The sequence below is a fragment of the Myodes glareolus genome, chromosome 10 (genome assembly GCF_982192425.1).
Source record: "Myodes glareolus chromosome 10, mMyoGla1.1, whole genome shotgun sequence".
NCBI classification, from domain to species: Eukaryota; Metazoa; Chordata; class Mammalia; order Rodentia; family Cricetidae; genus Myodes; species Myodes glareolus.
Window position 1 is genome coordinate 85,636,041 of NC_142035.1, and position 22,492 is coordinate 85,658,532.

General features: G+C 52.8%; 1 protein-coding gene across 6 annotated transcripts in view; it reads left to right on the forward strand.

The window, feature by feature from the left end:
* The window catches only part of Tspan18 (tetraspanin 18), a 137,465-nt gene that overhangs the window by 98,830 nt on the left and 16,143 nt on the right, over window positions 1–22,492 (forward strand). For all 6 annotated transcript variants that reach the window (XM_085696642.2, XM_085696643.2, XM_085696638.2 and 3 more), the window contains 2 exons: window positions 16,661–16,733; window positions 19,427–19,621. In XM_085696642.2, the coding sequence (XP_085552768.1) occupies window positions 16,671–16,733; window positions 19,427–19,621 (258 nt within the window). In that variant the 5' untranslated portion in view covers window positions 16,661–16,670. The remainder of the gene's footprint in view (window positions 1–16,660; window positions 16,734–19,426; window positions 19,622–22,492) is intronic.

Sequence of the window (22,492 nt, forward strand, 5' to 3'; positions counted from 1 at the left end):
GTGCTGTGTGCCTCAGCCAGGAACTCTCCCCCGGCACTCAGCACCCTCGTATCTGAGGTGGGCTTGGCAAATGTCACCCTCACCTATAATCAGGTCCCTGCTGTGCTGACAGACACTGTTAGAGGAACACTGAGTGGCGAGTTCTTCCCGACCCTGGCTGCGGCGGACTCCATGACAACCTGCCAAACACGTACATTATGCGAGCACAGCAGACATGTCACATGTCACGCTATGTGCCTTTGGCCACACAGCAGCCTGCTGAGAAGCGCAGGCTTTAAAAATCTGAAGCACAGTGAAGTGAAGTGACTTGCCTGAGGTCACACAACCATCACTGCTCAGTGAGTTAATGGCACCCAGCTAATTATTCAAGCCACCCGGCCCCGCCCTCCAGAGAGTCAACCTTGTAGAAGAGACAGAGTTCTGGGGAAGCTTTCTGGAGAAATCGTTTCACTTGGAATTGGAAACAGAATGGGAGGCGGGCATGGATGTGTGCTGAGGTAGAAAAGCCCGTGGCTGGTGTTTTTGAAGGTTGATGAGCAGGCAGCTCTGTGGTCCTGTGGAAGTGTGAGGCTCCACACAGCCTAGAGGCCCCAGAGCCCCATGTACAGCAGCTCGGAGGATTCAGGCAGGCTCCAGGATTTTTGGTAGGAGTCTTTCCAGTACCAAAAGAACCTAGGAGCCTTTATCACACTTTGATGGCCCAGAGATCTCTGATAGTTTCTGAGTTCTGGGCACTATCATCAGGGACACGTGACAAGAGCAGGAAGTTAAGGCAGCTCCAGGGTCCAGGGTGGGTCCTGTGTCCCTATTGGTGTGCCAGGTGCGGGGAAGGAGAGTATGCAAACACGGGGTGGTTGACCTAGTTACTTTCCGATTGATGTGATAAACACCACAGCCAAGGTAATTTATAAAAGGAAGAGTTTAATTGGGTTCCTGGTTTCAGAGGATCAGAATCTATGATGGCAGAGAAAGGCGTGACAACTGGAACCACTGAGAGCTCATACTTGTGATTGGGAAGCAGAGACTGCTCTGGGGTGACAACAGGAGACTTGGGAAGCCTGAAAGCCTGTCTCCAATGTGGCCACACCTCCCAGTCCTTCTCAAACAGTTTTACCAACTGGGGACTAAGTAGTCAGACATATGGGCCTTTGGGGACAATTCCCATTCAGACCACTACAGGGGGATAAGCCTTTGGCTGGAGGTTCAAAGACTGATGAGAGGGATGGATCTGGAGGGGTGTGCTCCCAGATGCTGGAAGAGAGCTGGCCATGCAGGGGCCCTCTAAGTCATGTCCTGTGCTAGCCCTAGCCCCATCTGCGGCATGGGAATGGCGTTACTCATTGGCCTGCTGTATCCTGGAGCCCTGTGTATAACCCAGGAACATGTGCCTGTCCCCCTGGCTAACTCCTTCACACCACAGCCTCAGCTTCCTCAGCTGTGGTAGAGGTGAGTTAGCGCAGTGTGAGTCCCACAGTATTGTCATTAGTTTATCTCAGGGTATGGGGCAGAGAGTGGTTTCCAAGAGCACAGGCCGCTCTGACCGCTCTGACCTAGCAATCCCTGGTCTTGTCGCCTTTGCCGCTGAGCGACACTTTCCTCCTGTCTGTCAGGGCCTCTGGCCAGGAGCTGTTCTGCGTGCTTGGCTGCACGGCGTTCCCCTCAATATGCGATAGTGTGTACTGACCCCAGGGCAAACAAGCACATGGAAGGCAGCAAGTGGCGTCAAGTCACACGGCACCGACTTATGCCAAGTCTGTGTAGATGACAAGGTTTAATGTTGGCCCCATGTCTTCCCAGGCCTCCTTCCAAAAGCACCTGAGGCAGAACAGAAGCTGGTGAGGTGGGACTAGCTGGAGAATAAAGCCTGCTTGGTGTTTCGGCATGGGTGCATCGCTGCCTTAGCTCTAGTGAGAGCAGGGGTCGCTGTTCACGCCAGCCGGGGGTTCCACCAGGACAACTCCAAAACTCCTGGAAAGGTGCCCAGCCCTCAGCCACAGGAGAACTGCTGGTCTCCCCTTAAGTGGCTCTTCTTCTGGAAACCCTCAGAAGAAGGGTAGGGTCCTCTGGGCTCAGTAAGACTGCTGCTGCTGCTGTTTCCCACAATTCCTGGAAGCTATAGGACAGGATCAGACATTGGGGCCCAGCCCACCTCCACTGCTCTATCCCTTAGGAAGTAGATTAACACAAGCAGAGCCCCGTGGCCCATTTTTATGTTCATCCCACAGTCTGCTCCTGGGCTTACCCAGCTCCACCCAGAGCCAGCCTCACACATTCCTTTACCAAGTGCTGGACTCTACTCTGCCCACCAGTGCCAGTATCCCCAGGCAGGACTCCCAGCCTTCAGATGGGCCCAGTACTAGGCTCTGCAGTCTCTTCAGCAGCTCCTGACTTGGACTGTCTGGTCTTTAAACAACCTCCTCTTGTCAGGACCAAGTCTGGGTCTGGGGCTTTGGGTGGGGGCTGCCAAGGGCTCCCAGGATGCTCCCTGCTCCCTAGTACCTAACATGGAACTCACTTACTGTACTCAGGACTACTAAGTCCTGGACCTAAACATGAATTATTTTCAGGCCAAGGGACAGTCTAGAACCAGATTCACGTCCCTCATAGGCTCAGGTACCACTTGCTCTTGAGCCTGAGTCTCCACCTTCCTCCTGTGAAGTGGGCACTGTGACGCCTGCTTCCTGCGTGCCCTGTGAGGAATGTTGTGCTTCCATGCTGCTTCAAGGCAGGGCTACACCATGTGACGCTCTCAGCCAGGAGAACGAGGCCCAGACTGAGAGGATCCTGCAGAGCCAGCCCCTGGGAGAGAAGTCGAGATCCAGGCCCAGAAAGACTGCCTGAACGCTCACTCCCAGTCTGGAGTCTCCAAGAGGAAGGGCAGGGCCCTTGCTTCCTGCCCCCACCTGGTGAGGCAGTGGTCATTCTGCTATCTGCGGGTGTCATAGTGACCTGTATCCTTGGAGGCTGGGAGACCTCCTGACCCATTCCTGTGAGGGAGAACAAAGAGTGTCCGTGTTTGTCTTCAGAGCCACACAGACAAGATGGAGGATGTGAGGATTGGAACGGATCAGGCAGCAAGGTCCCAGGCTCTGTGCTGTGAGAGTAACATGCACGAGCCACCTTTGCCACCCGTGATCTTGCTATGTAGCTGGGGGATCTCCGATACCCACTCTTTAAATTTTCTCTGTCTCTAAAATGTAGACAAGAACTGAGCAAAAAGAGAGCTCTGTCTGCACGGGAGAAATTGGGGAAGGTTTCGCGGCAGAAGAAATATTATGGAGGGCCTTGCGGCGCCAGCAGGAGTTCTCTGGGCTGATGAGGGAACACAGGTATTCTAGGCCAGCCACAGGCTCAGAGCATGGGGGTTAATGGACAGTGATTTCATTTCATGAAGCATATATATGGCCTTTGTTTTAACAGTTTTGGTTGTGAGCCTAGCCTTTAATGGCTGAGTCTTCTCTCCAGCCCTGGTCCTTGTTTTAAAAAATAGAAATAAATGTAAAGAATAGAATTGAAATCCCCAGGAGTCAGCTAATATTGGGCTTAGTTTTGAATGTAGATAAGAAAGGCCTCTGGTGTAAGACCTCTAGATTTCTGGCAGAAAAGAGCGAGCAATGAGCTCTCTTGGAAGCAGAGCTGGGCCTGTGGACAGACAGATTTCCAGGTTTGGGGCCTGAAGGCGGTGGGGACACTGGGTGGACCCGCAGGAGAGCTTTGGCCCCCGAGGAGCAGAGGGAATATTTGGTCCTTAGGGGAGGGGCTTTGAGTACATTTCTTGTGGGGTAAACCTGGCCAAGTAGCTGGCGGGGTTCCAAAATGGCTTCGCTGTGGTTTCTGAAGACTGACCGTGGGCTGTGGCATCTGGAAAAGGACCTGGTAGGTGACACTGGAGTGACAATGGGATCGTGCCAAGTCTTTACATGTCTTCAAGGCTGAGACCTCTAACAGGACTGCCTGGAGAGGGTGTGCCGTGAACAAGAAGGGCAGATAGGTCTTGTACAGTCTGTTCTCTGCGCTTAGGTGGCAGGAACTCCAGTGTCTCCTAATTAATGAATTAGGCATCAGGCCTCGAGATTAGGCAGCTCTGTCTGTTCTTGAGTGGACCATCATAGGCAGGTACTCCACCCCATGCCCAGTTCCTTCTGGCCTTCATAAAGTCAAGGAATGGGCACAGAGGTGCCCACGTCCACTGGCCATAGTGTCCCCGTGGGTGCCCGCTTGTACACATACATACATACACACACACAAACACAGAGAGAGAGATGTATGGGTATGCACTTGCACACACAGGCATGTATGAGTATGCATTCACACACACACACACACACACACACACACACACACACACACACACAGCAGTGCTACAGCTTTTTCTGTATTCAGGCCTAATTTTACAAAGCAGACACCCAAACCCAAGCCCTTACCATCATCCTTACCCATACCCAGTCCTGCCCCAAGCCCCCAGCCGTGGTCCGCCGCAGGAGCAGTGAGCATGGCAGAGGAGCTGGCTGTCTAAGCAGGGCAATCGTGCTTCTCTGCCGCTGCAGCAGGAGGATGCAGGGTACTGACGTCCAGTGTCCCGCCCTCTGGGTCCGTGGTCAGCCTGAGGGAGAAAGGCAGGGAGGAGACGTGAGCCTGACCTCAGCTGGGCAGTGCAAGCTGCGGAGGAGACTATGCAGGGCCAGTGCTTTCCTTGCAGGGGCTTGGTCCCAACAGGACCGAGAGCTCCTCCCAGGACTCGGGGATTAGCACTGGGCTTCCCACAATACCCTGGCATTTTCCAGATCTGGAAGCAGCAACCCGACTTTGACATTAAACAGCTGTGGATTTTTAGGTAAAATGCAAAAAAAAAAAAAAAAAATTAAGAATGTGTGAGGTAAGAGGCGATTCCGAGGCAGCTGAACACTCACTCGCTCTCCCCTCTGGGCTGGGTCCTCAGGGTTGCAGAAATGTGGGGTGCTGTGACTGTGGGCTCTGAGGAGGGATAGTTTGTGAGACTCGGTGTCATAAGGTCACAGGTCAGCCATTTCTATGCTGTGTGCTATTGGACAAGCCTAGCTACCTCTCGGATCCTCGGATCTCTCAATAGTGTGAAGCAGGTGAGTTTTATCATCTATCCTAGCTGGCTTGGACTCTGACTGTGTAGCTAACCTAGAACTCACAGCCTTCCTCCCTTGTTCTCCCGAGTGCTGGTACTACAGGGATGTGCCACATCTGAACAAGGACCACTCCTTGTTATTGGGCCTCACGGTTTGTGCACCGTTTTGTGTCACCCAAGAGGGTGTAGTCACAGCTGAATTAGAGCCCATGAGAGACCCAGGCCTAGATTTCTGTCCTTCCCTCCTCGTTTCTGCTTTCATTTTCCCAGAATCCACTGGGCCCTTCCTCTGCAGCAGATGTCACACTCAAGGCTGAAATTCTGCATTGGTCAAACAGATGAGGTCTCTGTTTCCTCTTAGCTTTGTATCAGTTGTCTCTGAAATAACTGGACACCTAGTGGGACAGAACCGGGAAGGAGGGGGTCGTCCATGAGAAGGTCAAGGAAACACATGCATATTGCACAGTATAGAAAATCTCAGAATGGTGTGTGACAGTCAAGGAGAGAGGGGCTGGGCCAGCGGGCTGCAGGTCACCAGCCACGCCTGCAGTTTGCAAGGGTCCTCAGTTGTCTCTGCAGTCACCTTATGGGGCTCAGACATGAAATAACTTGGCCAAGTTCGCACAACATCCACAGGCAAGGCGGGGGTCCACTCAGATGGCCTGCTTTGAGGCCTGCTCCTCACCCTGGGCACTCAGCAAACATGCAGCAGTGATCCTGTGGTCCCAGGGTGCTCCATAGAGCCTGCGGTCTTCCTGTCCCCAATCACCAGGCATAGTGAGGAAATGAAACATCCCTCACAGCCTTCCTCTCCCAGGGAGGAGGCTCCCAGGCCTCCTGATCTCAGCAGGGCCCTGCACTCCTCAGGCCACCTCACTAAGTGGCTTTGCACAGTGATGCCGGCGTGCAGAGCCTCTAAACGAAAGGCAGCTGCCTCCCTCTGGGGGTCACAGCCCCAGGGCAAGGCTGGGAGGCTGATATCCAGGACTTACACAGGCTTCAGTAAGAGATGTGGTCCAGCTGAGTTGGTAAGAGGAAGCCATCCATTTGGCCAGGAAGAGACTGGTGGTCCATGTGTGTGTGTGTGTGTGTGTGTGTGTGTGTGTGTGTGTGTGTGTACATGCATGCATCTGCATGCACACACATGTTTATTTAGAAGGGAGAAGGAGCGCCAACAGGGACTAAGAGATGATAGTCAGATGAAGGGCCAGAGACAAACCCTGCTACCAGGGACCCAAGGCCGAGAGGGTAGAGCTAGGCAAAGCCCCAGAGGTATCTGGTGGCCTTGGAGTCTAAACTCAACTGTGGAGTCTCTTACATCCTTAGGAATTGTGAGGAAGTTCTTGTTTTGTCTGATTGGAGCATGGCATGGGCTCCTGAAGCGCTCATCAGCACCTGGCAGGGGCTTACAAGGGACACACTCCTGGAGACCACAGCCTTGCGGTCATGTGAGCGTGTAAGCATGTGTGTGACCTTCCCTACCCTGCTGAGATGTGTGTGTGTGCACATGTGTGTGTGTCCTGTGTATGTCGGCAGTGCCATGATTCGACACTCACACCAGCTTGTCTGTCTTCTCTCTGCTCTGGTGAAACTACCTCCTAACTCCCAGCCCTGCTGGGCACCCACAGTGTCACTGAGGACTGGGTTTGGGCCAGTCTTGCAGTTTAAGAGCTGAGGCCTGTTCACTGCATGTGCAGACCACAGGCCCGTTTCCAGAAGGTCTGCTGTAGGATGGCCCTGTAGGATGGCCTTGGGGACCTGAGACCTCAGGATGTGGCCCAGGGACATGGGCTAGAGTTCTGCTCCCTAAGGAGGTGAGATAAGAGCTCACTTCTGGGGGACACTGTGAACATTCAGATGACCTGTGGGACAGCAGGAGCACTTGAGCTCAGAAGAGCTGGGGTCATACAAGGTGATGAGCAGGGAGAAGATACCATTGGGATGTCTATGGCCCTTGACTGTTGTTCTAGTCTCATTTCGGTTGCTATAATAAAAACAATCCCACCAAAGCAACTGAGGAAGAAAGGTTTTATTTAGCTTACAATTCCAAGTGACAATCATCATTGCAGAGACCCCACAGAGGCAAAGAGCTTGAACAACCGGTCCTAACGCATCCACAGTCAAAGCAGGGAACATCGATGCACCCAGGCTGCCTGACTACTCCTGCTCGGCTGGCTTTCTCCACTCTTACACAGCTCGGAGCCCAGCCTGGAGGATGATACTGCCCGTGGTAGACTGGATCTTTCCACATCCATCAGTAATCAAGACAATTTGCCAGTTAAGGCTCTCCTCCCTTATAGATCAGGCAAGACCCTGGGTCTCCAGATTGCCACCACATCATGTCTGAGGTGGACTTTCTAATTTTGCCCTGTCAGCTTTGAGACTGACATAATATACTGTCCCAGTCCATAATACTGTCCATAAATACTGTCCCAGTCCAGGTACCAGATGGAACCAGACTGTCTGGGTTCAAATATTGACCCAAGAACTGTGCTACTTCAGACACATCACTTCACGTCTCCGATCTATAAGACAGACATCATAATTATGCCTACTTTGTGGGTTGTCACTAGATGCAGTGTTGACATTCGTTCCCAGCATTTTGTAAGCACATGTGTCACCTCTTCTCACTCTTGATATAACCATTATTGTCTCTGTCCCCTTCCCTACACACATGTGTAGCCCTGTGAACTAGACATGTGTGAACTAGAACATGAGCTGAGCCCCTCATTTTTCTGAAAACTGGGAGACCACTGATCCAGTACCAACTCCCACTCAGGCCTTCTCTGAAGCTAGCCTCTCTTCCTTCCACTCCAGCTCTATACCGTAGCATTCTCCAGCAGCGCTGATAGGCCGTGGCCCAAACAAGATGTCAGCAGAGCCCCAAGTATGGCTTGTCCGTTCCCTTAGCTCCTCCCACCTGCCAGCACCAGCCAACGGGAGGAGGCAGGTGGAGTTCTCTGTTGGTGCAGAGATGCACTGACCAGGAAGGCAAGAAAATGGTGACAGTGACGGCAGCCACTGTCTCAGAACCCCACTTGCCTGTCTGAAAGTCTGAGGCACCAAGCTTTTGGAGAGCTCGTGTGGTCCTCAAGAAGTTTAGGGTTTGGGTAGCAGGGGTTAAGTGGCGCTCAAATAATAAGTCGGAACTCTGAGCCACTTCTAGGCGTGTTAGATAAAAGTGAGGATGAAGTAGGAGACCCTGCTAGAGCGCTGCCCAGGAGAGCCAGCGTCTTCCGTGCCTCACGCCTCTGAGTGCCAGGGGAATGGTGACCAGCCCCCTGAAAAGGTTTCATGACTAAGCCCCTGTCTGTCTCCTTCCCACCCTCCCCGGCGCATTCTCTCCACACATCTTTCTGATGACTCCAGAGAACAACTGGGCTGCTGCTTTTAATTTTTAAATGTATATTATTAATTATTATACATGGGGGGAGCGGGGTGCATGCCCTAGCAGAGAGCAGTGCTGCGGTCAGGTTCTCTCTCCCTGTGCGGGTGTTCAGGGATCTAACTGTGCCATTAGGCTTACGTTGCCTTGCAGGCACCTTTGCCCACTGAGCCGTCTTGCCAGCTGCCTGCGGTGCTTCTCATGGAGAAGAAAGAAAGGAGGGTCCTGTTTTCCTTCCTCTTACCTTCCACTAAGCTTGGCCTCAGAGCCCATGATTCATCTTCCCAAAGGCCTTCCCAGGTCTTGGCGGGGTTCTGCCACAGCCCCCCTCTTCTTTTCTTGTTTGCCTCCTCCATCCTTTGAGTCGGATACCTGCAGTCTGTCCTCCTTGGCACGGGTCTCAGCCACCCCTCCTTGGGTCCCATGAGTAGAATGGATTCTAGCTGCCCTGGAGACACCCCCGCCCACATCAGCTGTGGGTCTGAGGAGCTGGTGAGGGAAGGAAAGGGCCCAGAATACTATCTCGGCACCAAAAAGGCACCTGCTGCCTCTGGGGAGAGTCAGCCCAGACCCGGTGTCTGACAGTTTCCCAGCAGTGTGAGCAAGAGGAGATGAAACTCATTGCAGAGAGAGGCAGGTGGTGAAGCTGGAAGACCGTTCATAGGGAACAGGGGGGCTGAAGGAACAATGACATCATATTGACAGGAAAATTGAAGGCCACATGCCTGGGCCAAAGCAAGCAATTCCAAGTGTAGCTGTGTCTCCTCAGTCCGATTCCTTAACCTCGCTGGGCCTTTCTCCCCATAAAACAGTAACTCACCTTTGCCTCCCTGGGAGGTGTGAGAATCGAGCGGGAGCATGAAGGCCCTCAGGAGGGGCAGAGTATTGGTGTAGGGTTAGGCTGTGACTGGTGTAAAGCGGGTATGAATTTGGTTAGACAACAGAAAGAACTTCCCCACCTGAATCAGGGCACACGAGTGAAGCTGTCCTCTCTGAAGACCCATTGGGTGTGTAGAGACAGTGTTAATTCAGGCCTCAGTTTCCCCATCTGAGAAAAGCATCTGCAATGGCTATCTTATAGGATCATTGTTGTTCAGTGGCTGGGACCTGTGGGGTCTGTGGGCATGCCTCCTGTTAGCTGCTTTGAGTGACTGGCTGGCACTATGGCTGCTGACAGGCAGGCTGGGTGGGAAGAGCCCTGGCTTAGGAACCACACAGGCCTGGCTTGCAGTCTGCCACTCAGCAGCTGTGTGGCATTGGGCAGGTTATTCCACTTCTCTGGTCAACTCCTCAGCCGTCAGTCAGGGATAATGATAAACCTACTTTGTGGGGTTACAGGGAGATCAGATGAGACAAAGCTAGCATTTACAGGGAAATGCAGTTTCCCTTTTCCACCCACAGTGGGAAATTCCTCTGAGATACCCCCAGCCCTCCCCACCACGTCCTCCCAGCCAGCGCTTTCCTTGTTTCTCCCTCGGCCTGGCTTCCCCCATGACACCTGTTTGAGCTGTCAGACACTTAGTCACAGCGGTGATGGTCAGGAACTTTCTTGTCTTTTCCTGCGAGGGCTGGGGACAGCTCCATTAGGAATTCCTGGGGTCCCTAACCCCTCCCTTCCACTCAGACCTGTGCCCCTGCCCTCCCAGTTCCCAGGCCCCCTTAATATCCGTGAACCCATTCAACACTTCAGTCTTGGCTGTGTGATGGGCCAGGTTGCCCGAGCAACAGCACACTTATTTTGGGATGGATCAGTAAGCCTTTCAAAGGGTTCCAGCCAGGCTCTGAGGAGTGAAAGGTAGGAAGGGGGAGCAGATGAGGGGAGGTCGTACCCACCGCGAGACAGAGAGGGCCTGCTGAGCAAGGCCTGGGACCAGGGCTTCTGTAGCGGACCGAAAGCCCACACTCTGGACTACAGGGAGTTCAGCAGGCTGGCTGTCCCTGGAGTCACCTCCCTGGAGGACTTAGCGTCTCAGTAGTTCCACTCCGACCTCTAGTGTGTTTGGGCTGATGAGCCATGTCTTCATCTGAAACATAAGAATGCCACCTCCCAGCGCAGAAGACTCGCGAGGACAGTGTGCCAAGTGCTTCTGAGAGTCAGCCCAAGGCAAAGTCCATCCTGAGGAGGACGCAGGGTAGAGGGTAGGGCAGCAGGCTGTAGGAGCTTGGGGTTCTGGACACATGTGTGCCTTGTGAAATGAGAACTTGGAGACAGTCCCTACCAAGTTGCTGTCTTTGAGGGTTGCCTGGTGGGGTGTGGGGCATGGCAGAGGCAGAGCCCCAAACCTGGTGTCCCAGATGTTGCCTTGCTCCGCAGCCCCTGGACATTCATGGCTCATTGAGCACCCAGCAGGAAAGGCTGTCCTTTGAATTCAGTTTCACTATAGCAACCCTCCCCTCAGGCACCGCCCCTCTGGAGCCTAATTAGGCTTTCATCGCCCCTCCCCACTGTGTCTGCCCTGTGCCACAGGCAGACTCCCCAGGATTTGGGGCCAATTGCTTGTTTACGAGCCCAGCCCGTCTGTCTTGGGAAGAGGCCCAGAGGCACAGCCAGTGAGCAAGCAAGCCCTTCCCACCCGGAGCCAGAACTTGGTGGCCAAAACCAGTGTTGCTCTCATAAGTGCTTTGCTTGTTGGTGTGGATTGAAGTGCCCCAGTCAGCTGTGGATGGTTTTCCCCCCAGGTTTGGGACCTTCTAGCCACTTGCAGGCTTCTTGGCTTCATCCAGCCCAGGATAGAGACAAGATCATGCACTCTCCTGAGCTTTTTGGAGAATCAAATGAGCTTTCAGGCTCTGGCATCTTCATCAGCTTCCATTAAAAAAGTCTGGTCCCTTCCCTGTCCCTTCCCCCACCCCCAGAGACCTCCATGCCCCCTCCAGACACATTGGCCTGGGGCACTTTATTCTGTGTCCACCCCGGCATAGCCAGGGACTTGGAGGATGTGGCTGTTAACTCCACTCTCTGAAGACTGGTAATTGATCTTCACTAGACTTGAGTGACAGTGGTGGTAGCGAGGGAGCACACAGTCACCCGCCTCCACTGGACCAAGCCCAGGCAGGGTTGGCTCTAGTGGGTACTGGGAGAAGAGGGGAAGGGAACATATGCTGGGTGTTTAAATGAGCTCATCGGTCTCTTCCATCCTGGCAGTGACCATGGACAGCGGATAGGGACTTGGAGCTGAGTGTCTTCAAGCTCCACGTGAGAGGTGTAGGCTCCTCCAGAGGAGATGAGACAGGAGAGGACCCCACCACCATCCCCAGCTTGTTGAAATAGAATCCAAACACTGGTTCCACTGGGACCCAGCAATGGCTCCGCCCTGCACCACAGCACCCTCTACTGGCATGGAAGCATGCAGGATAAACAGAGCCTGGGTGTGCTTCCGCAGATGGGGTCTCTGCATCTTGCTCTGAGAGCAGTAAAGGCAAAGGGAATGATTTAGGAACCCAGTTATTCTTACTCAGAGCACCCCTCCCAGCCTTGTATCCCGGCAGACCCAAGCTGCCATCTGGGGCCATGAGGGGGCAAGATTAATAAAGCTGTCTGGCCCAGGCAGGAGCCTGCTGAGGAAAGCCCCGGGGCACTGTATAACCTCAGCCCCGTCCCTACCCTCTCCGGGCCTAGGGGCTCCCATCTGTCAGGGGATGGCAGGGCTGGGTCCTGCCCCTACAGCTTCCAGCTGGCTCAGGGGAGGAGCTGCGCATCTTTCCCAGGCTTTGTGCTTGGCTGCACAGTTCAGGCCAGGGATGCTGGGGACGAAAGCATGGCTCCTCCTCTCTCAGTGCTGTGTCTGCCTCCATGTCCCATGGACACTATTTTGTCAGGAACTCTGGTTTTCAGTTCAATGACATAACTCACGAAGCAGAGCAAACTCGGGCTACTTGGTTATCATCTCTGAGCCTCCATTTCCTCACATGTAAGAGTGGATGCTGGGACCCACAACCTACATAACCTACATCTGAGCAGAGCCAGATGCTTGGTAAATGCTTTATCTTATAGTTACTATTAATTGACACAGTATTAGAGCAATTAATTTGAATATGGGGCCACTTAGGACAAAGCCATTTGTACCCATGCCAACCATGTACTGCATCCCTGGTCCTCCCCACACCCTGCGTGATTTGGGTCAGACATCCGTTTACTCCTGATGTGTGCTAACACTGAGAACCACAGTACCTCCACCTCCAAAGTCTTCCCTCTCCTCTAGCACTGTTGATTCTTTCGGCCACCTTTGGTTTCAAAGCGGATCCTTGCAGTTCTCAGAGTGACTGTTCCAGATCTCAGCGACTTGATAAGGTGGGGCTGTCCCAGGCTCTGAAGCAGCAGTGATGAAATGAATGGAGTCATATTTCCAGGCAGACAGGAGCAGAACGGTGAGACAGGCCCTCCAGGACAGAGAGGAAAAGCGGTGGGGCAGCAGAGGGTTTCAGCCTCAAAGATTGGAAGCCCCGTGTGCCAGACGACAGCATGCACGCAGTGGATGCTCCTCAGTGAGGAGATAAGTGCTTGCCACCCAGTCCTCCTAGACACCGGAGGTTCCTGTGCAACCCATATTCCCTATGCCCAGCAGCTGTATTCAGAGGAAAATGGTGCATGACAGAATTAAGACCATGGCCTGGGATGATAGATAAATGTGATGGTGCTGGAATCAGGGAGGGGGGAAGAAGAGGGCTTGGGAACCAAGAACCTTCTTCTTGGGAAGAAGAGGGACCCAGCCCTGCTCCCCCAAGTCCCATGACTAAGCATGGATTAGCTGCAGAACCACACCTCTTGAATGACCCTAGAGCTGTGACAAATCAGGTGGCTTCATCTTGTCCAGTGAACTATCCCTGTATGGAGATCTTGGTCTTGTCAGACCTGAATGCCCTGTCCTCTACCCTTCCGAGAGTTCTTTCCGTTTTTTACTGAGTTCTGCGAAGGCATGGTACATAGACCCTTCCTCCTGCCAGGGCGAATTTTGGGGGAATCCTCACCAGACAGACCAGGTAGGATGGCAAGCAAAGGGATGGATGGATGGATGGATGATGGATGGATGGACAGAGAATATAAATTAATGGAAGTTGAGTGGATGAGTGGGTAGATTGATAGATGGTAGGTGGATGATGGATAGACAAATGGATGGGTAAATAGATACTTGAATGGCTAAGTAGATGAAAGTATGAGTGAACTGGTGGGTGAATAGATGGATGGGTGGGTAGATAGGTGGATGGATGGATAGATGAATGGGTAGGTTGATGAGTGGGTAGGTACATGAATGTATGTATGTATGTATGGATGTATGAATGGATGTATGGGTGGATAGATGGGTTGATAGATGAATGGGTGGGTATGTAGGTAGATGGGTGAATAGATGATTGGGTGGATAGATGGATAGGATAGATGGATGGATGGATGGTGGGTGGGTGGGTGGATGGATGGATGGGTGGGTGGTGGGTGGATGGATGGATGGATGGATGGATGGATGGGTGATGGGTGGGTGGTGGGTGGGTGGATGGATGGATGGATGGATGGGTGATGGGTGGATGGATGGATGGATGGGTGGTGGGTGGATGAATGGATAGATGAAGGGATGGATGGAGTAGGTAGGTAGGTTGATGGATGGACAGATGGATAGACTGATGAATCAGTTAATCAGCAGATTAGTAAAAGAAGGGAGAGTAGGAAGAAGGAGAATCTGTCACCCAGCATACACTTCACTGTCCCCAAGTGGGTTTCTCTTGAAGGAGAGCATCTGAGCAAGTGTTTTGAGACCTTAAAATCCTCTCATCTCCCCCGAGAAAGATCCTCAACCCAAGCTCTGCCGGTAGACCTTCTCTTGAGTCTGTTCTCTAACACAGCCTAAAGCAGGTCTGGGCTACAGAACTTCCCACATATGTGACCAGCACAAGCCTCCACAGAGTAAGCCCAACTTCCTTTGTGCTGCTGGGAGCTGACTCTCTAGAGGAAACTTCTAGCAAATCTTCATGCAGAACCAAGAAAGGCTCCCTGCATCAAACTTCTCCCTGATGATAGCCTGTAGTTACTGGGAAGGACTTGGTGGCATGGCCCTCAGCAGAGGAGTAACAGATGCCCAGGTGGCATCAGATGGTCACCCAAGCCTGTCACCTCAGAGCAGCACTGATAAAGACCATGGCAGAAACTACATAAAGATATGGCTCCCGTGCAGCCAGCAGGGTACTAGGGACTGCTGTGTAGGCAGGAGATACCCAGTGCCGCCTTCCCCAGCTGGCACAGCACCACATTCCGACAGCCTTTCATTAGCACCATGGACCAGTTAGCAAGTCATTGCCTGTGTACATCAGGAGCTCTGATTGCGTCCCGGTGCCCGCTATCCTGCAACAATAAACTCTGTCCTCTAGGGCAAGCTGGGCTGGTGCGAGGCACACCTAAGAGGCTCTGACTAGGAGACTTTGTCCTGCTGGCCCCTGGAGAGCTGCCCCGGTGACCCTTCTGCCCCCTGACATTGACCCCCACTCTGACTCTGTCCAATCTGTGTATCCCTTCCTGCACCCCACATTGATCACTCTCTATCACCTGTCCCCTTCATTTCTCTCTTGCATATAGGTCTCTGTTTCTGAGCTTCTGACTCTGCCATTTTGTCTTTTACTTCTCTCAGTCACTCATTGATGAAGTTGTGTTAACTGATGCCATTGTGCTGGTCTGTCCTGAACACTGGAAGTATCTCAGTGAACACATTGGTCGTGGCTCTTGGGGAAACATGTCTCGCTGAGGTCCATGTGCACTCCTGAATAACCACACAGCACCTACAGCAGGTGGTACCCACAGGGTGCTGGGCTGCCCCAGCCAGGGTCCATCACTGGCTGGCTACATGTCACAGGCCACATTGATACTTCTCAACTCTTTGGGAAGAATGATAATTTTCAGTGATGTGTTAGCGACGTAAGGTATCCCAGGCCAATCCTAAGTCAGCACTTAATGGTATCAGACATATGTACCCCTCAAAGCTCCGAGCTTTTATTCTACCTGAAGCAGTAAATTGCATTTCATGTAAGCATAGGACTCCCAGAGGCTTGGGAGAAGGGTCTCTGGGCAATAGGTCCAGTCTGCTGCTCCTGTATCCCTAGGTAGTCTTGTGGAAGGGCATGAGGAGGCAGCTCCCAGCCTGCTCTCCACTGTACTTCCCCTGTCCTACACCCCCAGTGAAGAAGTTGGGTTCACACCAGGTCAGGTTGGCCCTGGACGCTGGCCCTGTTTCCATGCTTCCCGGCCAGGATTGAAGGACTTAATCTACGTAATGGCCTGCCTTTATCAAACATCTGTCATTCTCCTGTGCAATCTGAAAACAGGTTTCCTCTCCAGGGGACTTCCCTGCTCCCAATCCAAGACTGGCCCCTACGCCTGCTGGAGATGAAGGGCTGAGTCCTGGGATCAGGGGTGGGGTAATGGGGTAGCGTGGAGAGTGCTGAAAATAACTAGGGTTTCCTGGCCTCAGGGACCCAGTTAGAGAACTGCTGTGGAAACCCCTATCCTTTTAAATGTCGCCTTTCCCCAACCCGGGGTTGCTGCAGCAGGGTCCCAAGTGTTCAGGGGTTGTCTGTGCAAGAGAGAGGAGATGAAAGGATGGAGCCATCAGCTAGGTTTGGAGCAGGGAGACCCTGCAAGGGTTCAGTTTTTAAATCCTCCAGGGGCTTTGCATTTCAGGGCCATTTCAGGTCAAGACGCTAAAGCAAAACCCCATGGAGACTGTGATTTGGCCAACCCTGAAGGTGGTAGGTTTGGTCTGTCCTCCCAGCCTTCAGGGCATCTGCTCCCCATATCCTATGGGCTCAGTGGAGTGAGAACCACCACAGAGGGCCTTACACTCCATGGACAGTCTCTTCCTTGGCACCTCGTGTGTGTGTGTGTGTGTGTGTGTGTGTGTGTGTGTGTGTGTGTGTGTGAAGTATATGGAGTGTGGAATGTGTCTGTGTGAAGTGTGGTGTGTGGCATGCACTTCAGAGGACGGTGACAGAAAAAGAGACAGGGAACTAGAGAACGAGAGTTAAGGCTCCAGATTAAAGCTCCAGCTGTCCTTGCCCGGTGCTGACCCAACAAGAAACAAATCTTTGCCCTTGAGAGAGGAATTGTTACTGGGTCTCCTGGCCGAGGCTGGGCCGGGCTCCAGCTGGAGGAATGTCTGAGTGTCTCCAGCTGAAGAATTGATTGGCCTTGTGTTTTCTAGGTGGAACACCATGGAAGGCGACTGTCTGAGCTGCATGAAGTATCTGATGTTTGTTTTCAATTTCTTCATATTTGTAAGTGACCCTGGGTCTCCATTGGGTGTCCCCTAGATCTCTGGTCTCTGCTGATGACAAGCCTAACCTCCTCCCTAAAATGTCCACAGGAAGCTGATTACCCAGAGGTAGATGAGTCTGACCAGTGGGCTTTCTGGGAGGGCTGGCACTGACTGCCCTAATCCTGAGTCCCAACCACTACTTCCTTTACAGCAGATGTTTCAGCCAGGCCCTGAGATGGACAGCCTCTGGCAAAGGATAGGCTAGAGGGACCAGGGAGAGGACTCATTTACAACCCACGTTCAGGGCCTAGAACCCACATAAAAGGCCAAATGTGATGGCACATGCTCATAACTCCTGCTCTGGGAGACACCCCAGGGGCTTTGCCTCAGCTAACACTGTCAAAAGCAATGTGGATGGCTCCTGGGGAACCGCACCTGGGATTGACTTGTGGCCTGCACATGCACACACATGCACACATATGTATGTGCACCTGCTTACCCACACACACACAAACACACGCTCAAGCAGTGACCTCAGAGCTGTTCAGGCCAGCCTTGTGGGAGCCTCTCAGAGGAGCCTGCCTTGACACTGCAGCTCTGCAATTGGAAGCACACTTCATCATGCGGAACCTCAACATCTTTATCTCTCTTTGTTTGATTGTTCTATTTTTTTTCAAGACAGGGTTTCAACCAGCAGTGGTAGTACATGTCTTTAATCCGAGCATTCAGGAGGTAGAGGCAGGTGGGTCTCTGTGAGTTCAAGGCCAGCCTGGTCTACAGATGGAGTTCTAGGGTCTGCCCCATAGCTACTGAGAAACCCTGTCTTGAAAAACAAAAAACAAAAGCAAAAAAATCAAGACAGTGTAGCCCTGACTGTGCTGGACCAGGCTGGTTTAAGCTCAGAGACCCTCTGCCTCCTGAGAGCTGGGATTAAAGGCGTGCACCACCACTGCCTGGCTCTGTCTTCATGTCTTAATGACTCACCAAAACAGGCTTTTTGAAAAGGTATCAAGATAGAGAGCAAGGTGACTAGAATGTGGCCAGTACAGAACAAGCTTGTCCATACCCTCCACACCGCAGCCTGGTTATGAAGGGGCAGAGGTGCTGGCATTAGGAAACCTTGTCCATCTAGCAGCCCACCAAATTCCCTACTCAGCCCCTTCCAATAGCAGGACCCCCCCCACACACACACACACATCTCTTGGGCCTCCATGGGCTTCCCTGACCAGCCTGAGTCTTCTAGCTCAGGCACCACTACTGGTGGCTGTGGCGGACTGTCTGCGCTTCTGCTTGTCCAATTTCACATCTTTTTGTGTTTTCCTGGAACCTGCTCCTGGGCTTTGGAGCCAGGCAGCCTACAGACCAAATGGCATTTCCCTAGCTGGGAAGCCCAGCCCATTTTTCCCATGCCTGGACCCTCCTAATTAACTCTCATCAGCTGACTATTTAACTCCAAAGCCACCCACAGTGATGAGAGGAGCAGACCTTACTGGAGGATTTATGGGGAAACTGAGGCAAAAGTTAGGGTGCAACAATCAGCGCTGGCCTCTCTTCCAGCCTGCCCGCTCCTCCTCCAGTCTCTCCACCCACCCCACCTGATGCACCTGCCAATGGCCTTCACCCAGCTTTCCTGCTCTGCCCACAGCTTATAGACTTGCTGAGTCAGCCAGGGCCAGCAGTGATCCCAGCTACCTACCATTCTTCACCTGTGCCACCAGGAACATCGGGCCCTGTTAGACCCCAGAATCAGGGCAAACCAGTTCCGCACACAGCAGCCCCGCTTCCAGTGCTGTCGATTCTTGAGAGAAATGGAATGCCCTGCGCCCTGGAGTCTGCTGTGTCTGCTCTGTGGGGCTGCTGTGGGAGGTGGGAATTCAAGATGCTGGTTAACCCGAGGGTGCTAAGGCTCAGAAAGAGTCAGCCACTTACTTGAAGTCACACAGCTAATAAACAACAACCACAGCCCCTGCTCCAGCTTAAGCGGCTTCTCTCCCAAGATGAACAAGGCATGGAGAGAGATGGGCCATGCAAAGATATCAGTGAGAGGCTTTGGGAGTGCAGCTGGGCGATGGTGGCACACGCCTTTAATCCCAGCACTTGGGAACAGAGGCAGGTGAATCTCTGTGAGCTCGAGGCCAGCCTGGCCTGTAGAGTGAGTTCCAGGACAACTAAAGCTGCAGACACACAGAGAAACCCTGTCTCCAAGAAAAGGGGGAGTTAATTGAGCAAACCCTGCCACTAGGGTGGCCACTGTGAGCTCAACATCACCCTCACAGCTTGTCCATGGAGGTTTGTTCAATGTCAGGGAGATCTAGGCTGCAGCCTTGACTCTGCCATGACCTTTTCCAAATCATTGACCTCCCCTGGGCCACAGTGTGAAAACCTCATAAACCTGAAGCAGTGACATTTAAGAAGCACATGAAGGTCACAAATAAACCCCGTGTGGCATGGTCCTTCACAGCCTGAGGAGCCACACAGGTCAGAAATAGGTTGAGAGGGTGTGAGCTACACTGAAGGCCAAGGAGCCAGGGGCCACTTGGAGTCCCACAGAGACTGTGGGCTGTGAAGATAGATTTGGGCTCAGCATGGTGGGACCCTGCCCAACACTGCAGGCCTCAGCACTTCAGACCCAGGCCTCACTGAGGGAAGGATGTGGAAGAAACATCTAACGACACTGTCTGCCCTCCTTTCTCCATGCCTGCCTGTGGACAGCTGGGAGGAGCCTGCCTGCTGGGTGTAGGCATCTGGGTCCTCGTGGATCCGACTGGCTTCCGGGAAATTGTGGCTACCAACCCCCTGCTGACCACGGGTGCCTACATCGTCCTGGCCATGGGAGGCCTGCTGTTTCTTCTGGGCTTCCTGGGCTGCTGCGGTGCTGTCCGAGAGAACAGGTGTCTGCTGCTATTTGTGAGTGACGCATCTCTCACCCCCACTCTACCTGTGGCTACTGTGGGAGGGAGAGAGGGCTGCTGACTCCCAAGCCCAACCTGGTTTCAGAAACTAGAAAGTTCTCCCCACCTCTGTGACTGTCAGCATTAAAGCCAGTGGGTCCTGGGATCTGGGGATGTAACTCAGTGGTAGAGAACCAGTATCCACCCACGAAGCCCTGGGTTCAGTCTCCAATTCACTGATTGTGTCAGCAGTTTGGAAGCCCTGAGATGTCCAGTTATTTACCCTTAGCGCTGCAGCATCTCACCCTTGGGTAAAGTCTAAGGTCAGGACACCGTCCCAGAGTCCCTTTCCAGAAACATGAAACAGAGACCAGAAGAAAGGTTGAGAGAGTTTTGAATTTGGCAGAAGTAGGAAGACACACTTTGGCCGTGTGAGAGAATGGAGAACCTGGTTTCTCAAACATTGGCCCAGTGAGGTGGGCGTGAAAACTGAGTTCTGCCCAGGATGATACCTGAGCTTTTTGCCATGAAAACTGCCCTCCACTCCCATAGACCAACCATGGGAAAACTAACTAATCACTCTCTGTTTGTTTAACTTTGGGTCTGGTAAGTCTGTTCCAAGTAGCCCCAGACCCAAGATGGTTGTTAAGGATACGATATAACTAACTCTGCTGTCACAAAGATACCTCTTAGCTGTGGGCCAGGAAGGCATAGGTAACTGTATCTGTCATTAGTTTACATTTTAACTTGGTGACCAGTTGAGAGGACCACGCTGTTCTGGTTCATTCATGGCTCAGCAGTGACAGACAGCAGTTTAAGGACGGCTTGGTGGAACGCTAGTGTCTGAAGAGCTGCTTCTTAAGCCAGTCTTCCTCCTCTCCCCAGGTCTAACTCCTTGCCAGCCCAACACACAGAGTGATCCTGTGATGCCCTGACTCCCCTACCTCCCCTCAGGAAGCCAAGCCAGTGCCACTGCACACTTGGCTGTGTCGCCCAGGTTCTGACCTCCAGGAGCAAGGCAGCCCCTGGGCTTTGCTGTCCCAGCTCCTAAGCCTGCTGTCCTCATGGGGCCCCTGCTCACAGTTCTTGGCGAGGCCTTGGCCTCTTGAGTCTAAACAGTCAGGCTTCTCCGGGTCCAGTCCACTGCTGTTGGCTGTGATAGTCTCCTTCCTCCAAAGCCCCAATATGTACACCCTTAGTAACAAAGCCACACTGGCTGTTGGACACATCACGTGCCCTGCAGCTCTCGGCTTCCCGAGTGGAGATGGAATGCTCTCCGAAGCTGCTTGTTAGTTCTTCGTATTTGTTACTTTTCTCATGGCTATGACAAATTGCCTGGCAAAAGCAACTTAGGGAAGGAATGGTTTCTTCTGGCTCAGTTCAGAGGTGCAATCTATCAAGGGGGAAAGGCACGGTAGCAGAAACTTGAGGCAGCTGGGTCACATTGTCTCTGTAGTCAGGAAGCAGAGAGAGGAGCACTGGTGCTCGGCTCACTTTCTCCTTTTAATTCCTCCTGAGATCTCAGCCCATGGAGAGGTGATGCCGTGTCTAAAGCATATCTTCCCTCTGCGCTTAACTTCCTCCCAGGCATGGCCAGAGGCTTGTCTCCTAGGTAACTCTAGATCCTGCCAAGTTGACAATACATGTTAACCATCACAGTCTTCTATTCCTGCTTTGGGGGTACCCTTGCAGCTCCCTTGCTGCTAGAGATGGGTCAGGGGCCTGGAGTAGCTGTCTCCTCCCTCGTGCCCAAGCTGTGAGAGGTGACCTAGCCACTGAGGATGTACTAGGCAGGAGTTGTGTGTGTCCACCCTGCTCTGTGCTCCATCTGGTTTTTTAGCCTCTCAGCACAGCGGTTTTGACTGTCAGGGAACCGCCTAGCTCTGCTGGAGGCTGAAGCTCTGTAGACCAAGGAGCAGCAGAGGGTCTTTCTCTGGATTCTCCTGGGTTCTGGAGAGGTGGACTCGCTGTCCTTGATGGGTGGGTTTCTCTCCCAGGAACTTCTGTGAGCCTGGGGCCAAGAGAACTTCAATGTTGAGCCCAGCCCTGCTGCAGAACTCCTGCTTAGGGGTGAATATGTACCTCAAACCTGCAAATACTTCTTGTGCATACATAGATGGCAGGCAATTCAGTGATAGGGCCATCTTGGCTGGTGGGCTGAAGGACTTCCTTGTAGGGACCTGTGGAGGGTACTTAGCACACTATGGACTGAGGCCCAGGGCAAACAGCAGGCTCAGGAGCTGGGGTTGGAAACACTGGTCAATGCCTCTCTCCTGGAGGACAGGCCACTGGTCTGATCATGGACACAGTCAAGTGTGCAGAGATCAAAGGCTCTGCCTTGCAAGTAGTGAAGCTGTCTTTGCTACAGACAGCAGCAGCAGGCATGCTAGAGGAAGCCATCTGGCCAGGGGCTCCTCCCAGATTTACACACCCCCATGTGGCTCATTCCTATCATAGCTGTGTGTGCCACCTCCCAGGGAGGAAGTGCAATGGCCTGTGACATGAGCGGCAGGGGAGCTGTTGGTCCTTTTAGTTCTCCGAGCAGAACACTGGCCAACTTTACCAGGAGAGACAGAGACCTGCGGGTACCCCCTAGTGGAATGTCCCTTCCACATCAGTCAGCTCCTGGGTGCAGCAGCTCTAGCTGGGGGGCCAAGGGCTTTAGGAAGGACCTGGTCTCGGTGTGTGAGGACCCGTTTGTGCCACTCCCAGGCAGGTGCCCAGAGGGTTCCATAGCCCTACCACAGAGAGGCTTGAACATCCATGTTCATTGCTGCTCTGTTCACAACAGCCAGAAAATGGATGAATGGATAATGAAAATGTGATGCATATGCCACAATGGAATTTTATTCAGCCATAAAGAAAAATGAAATTTATTAAATTTGCA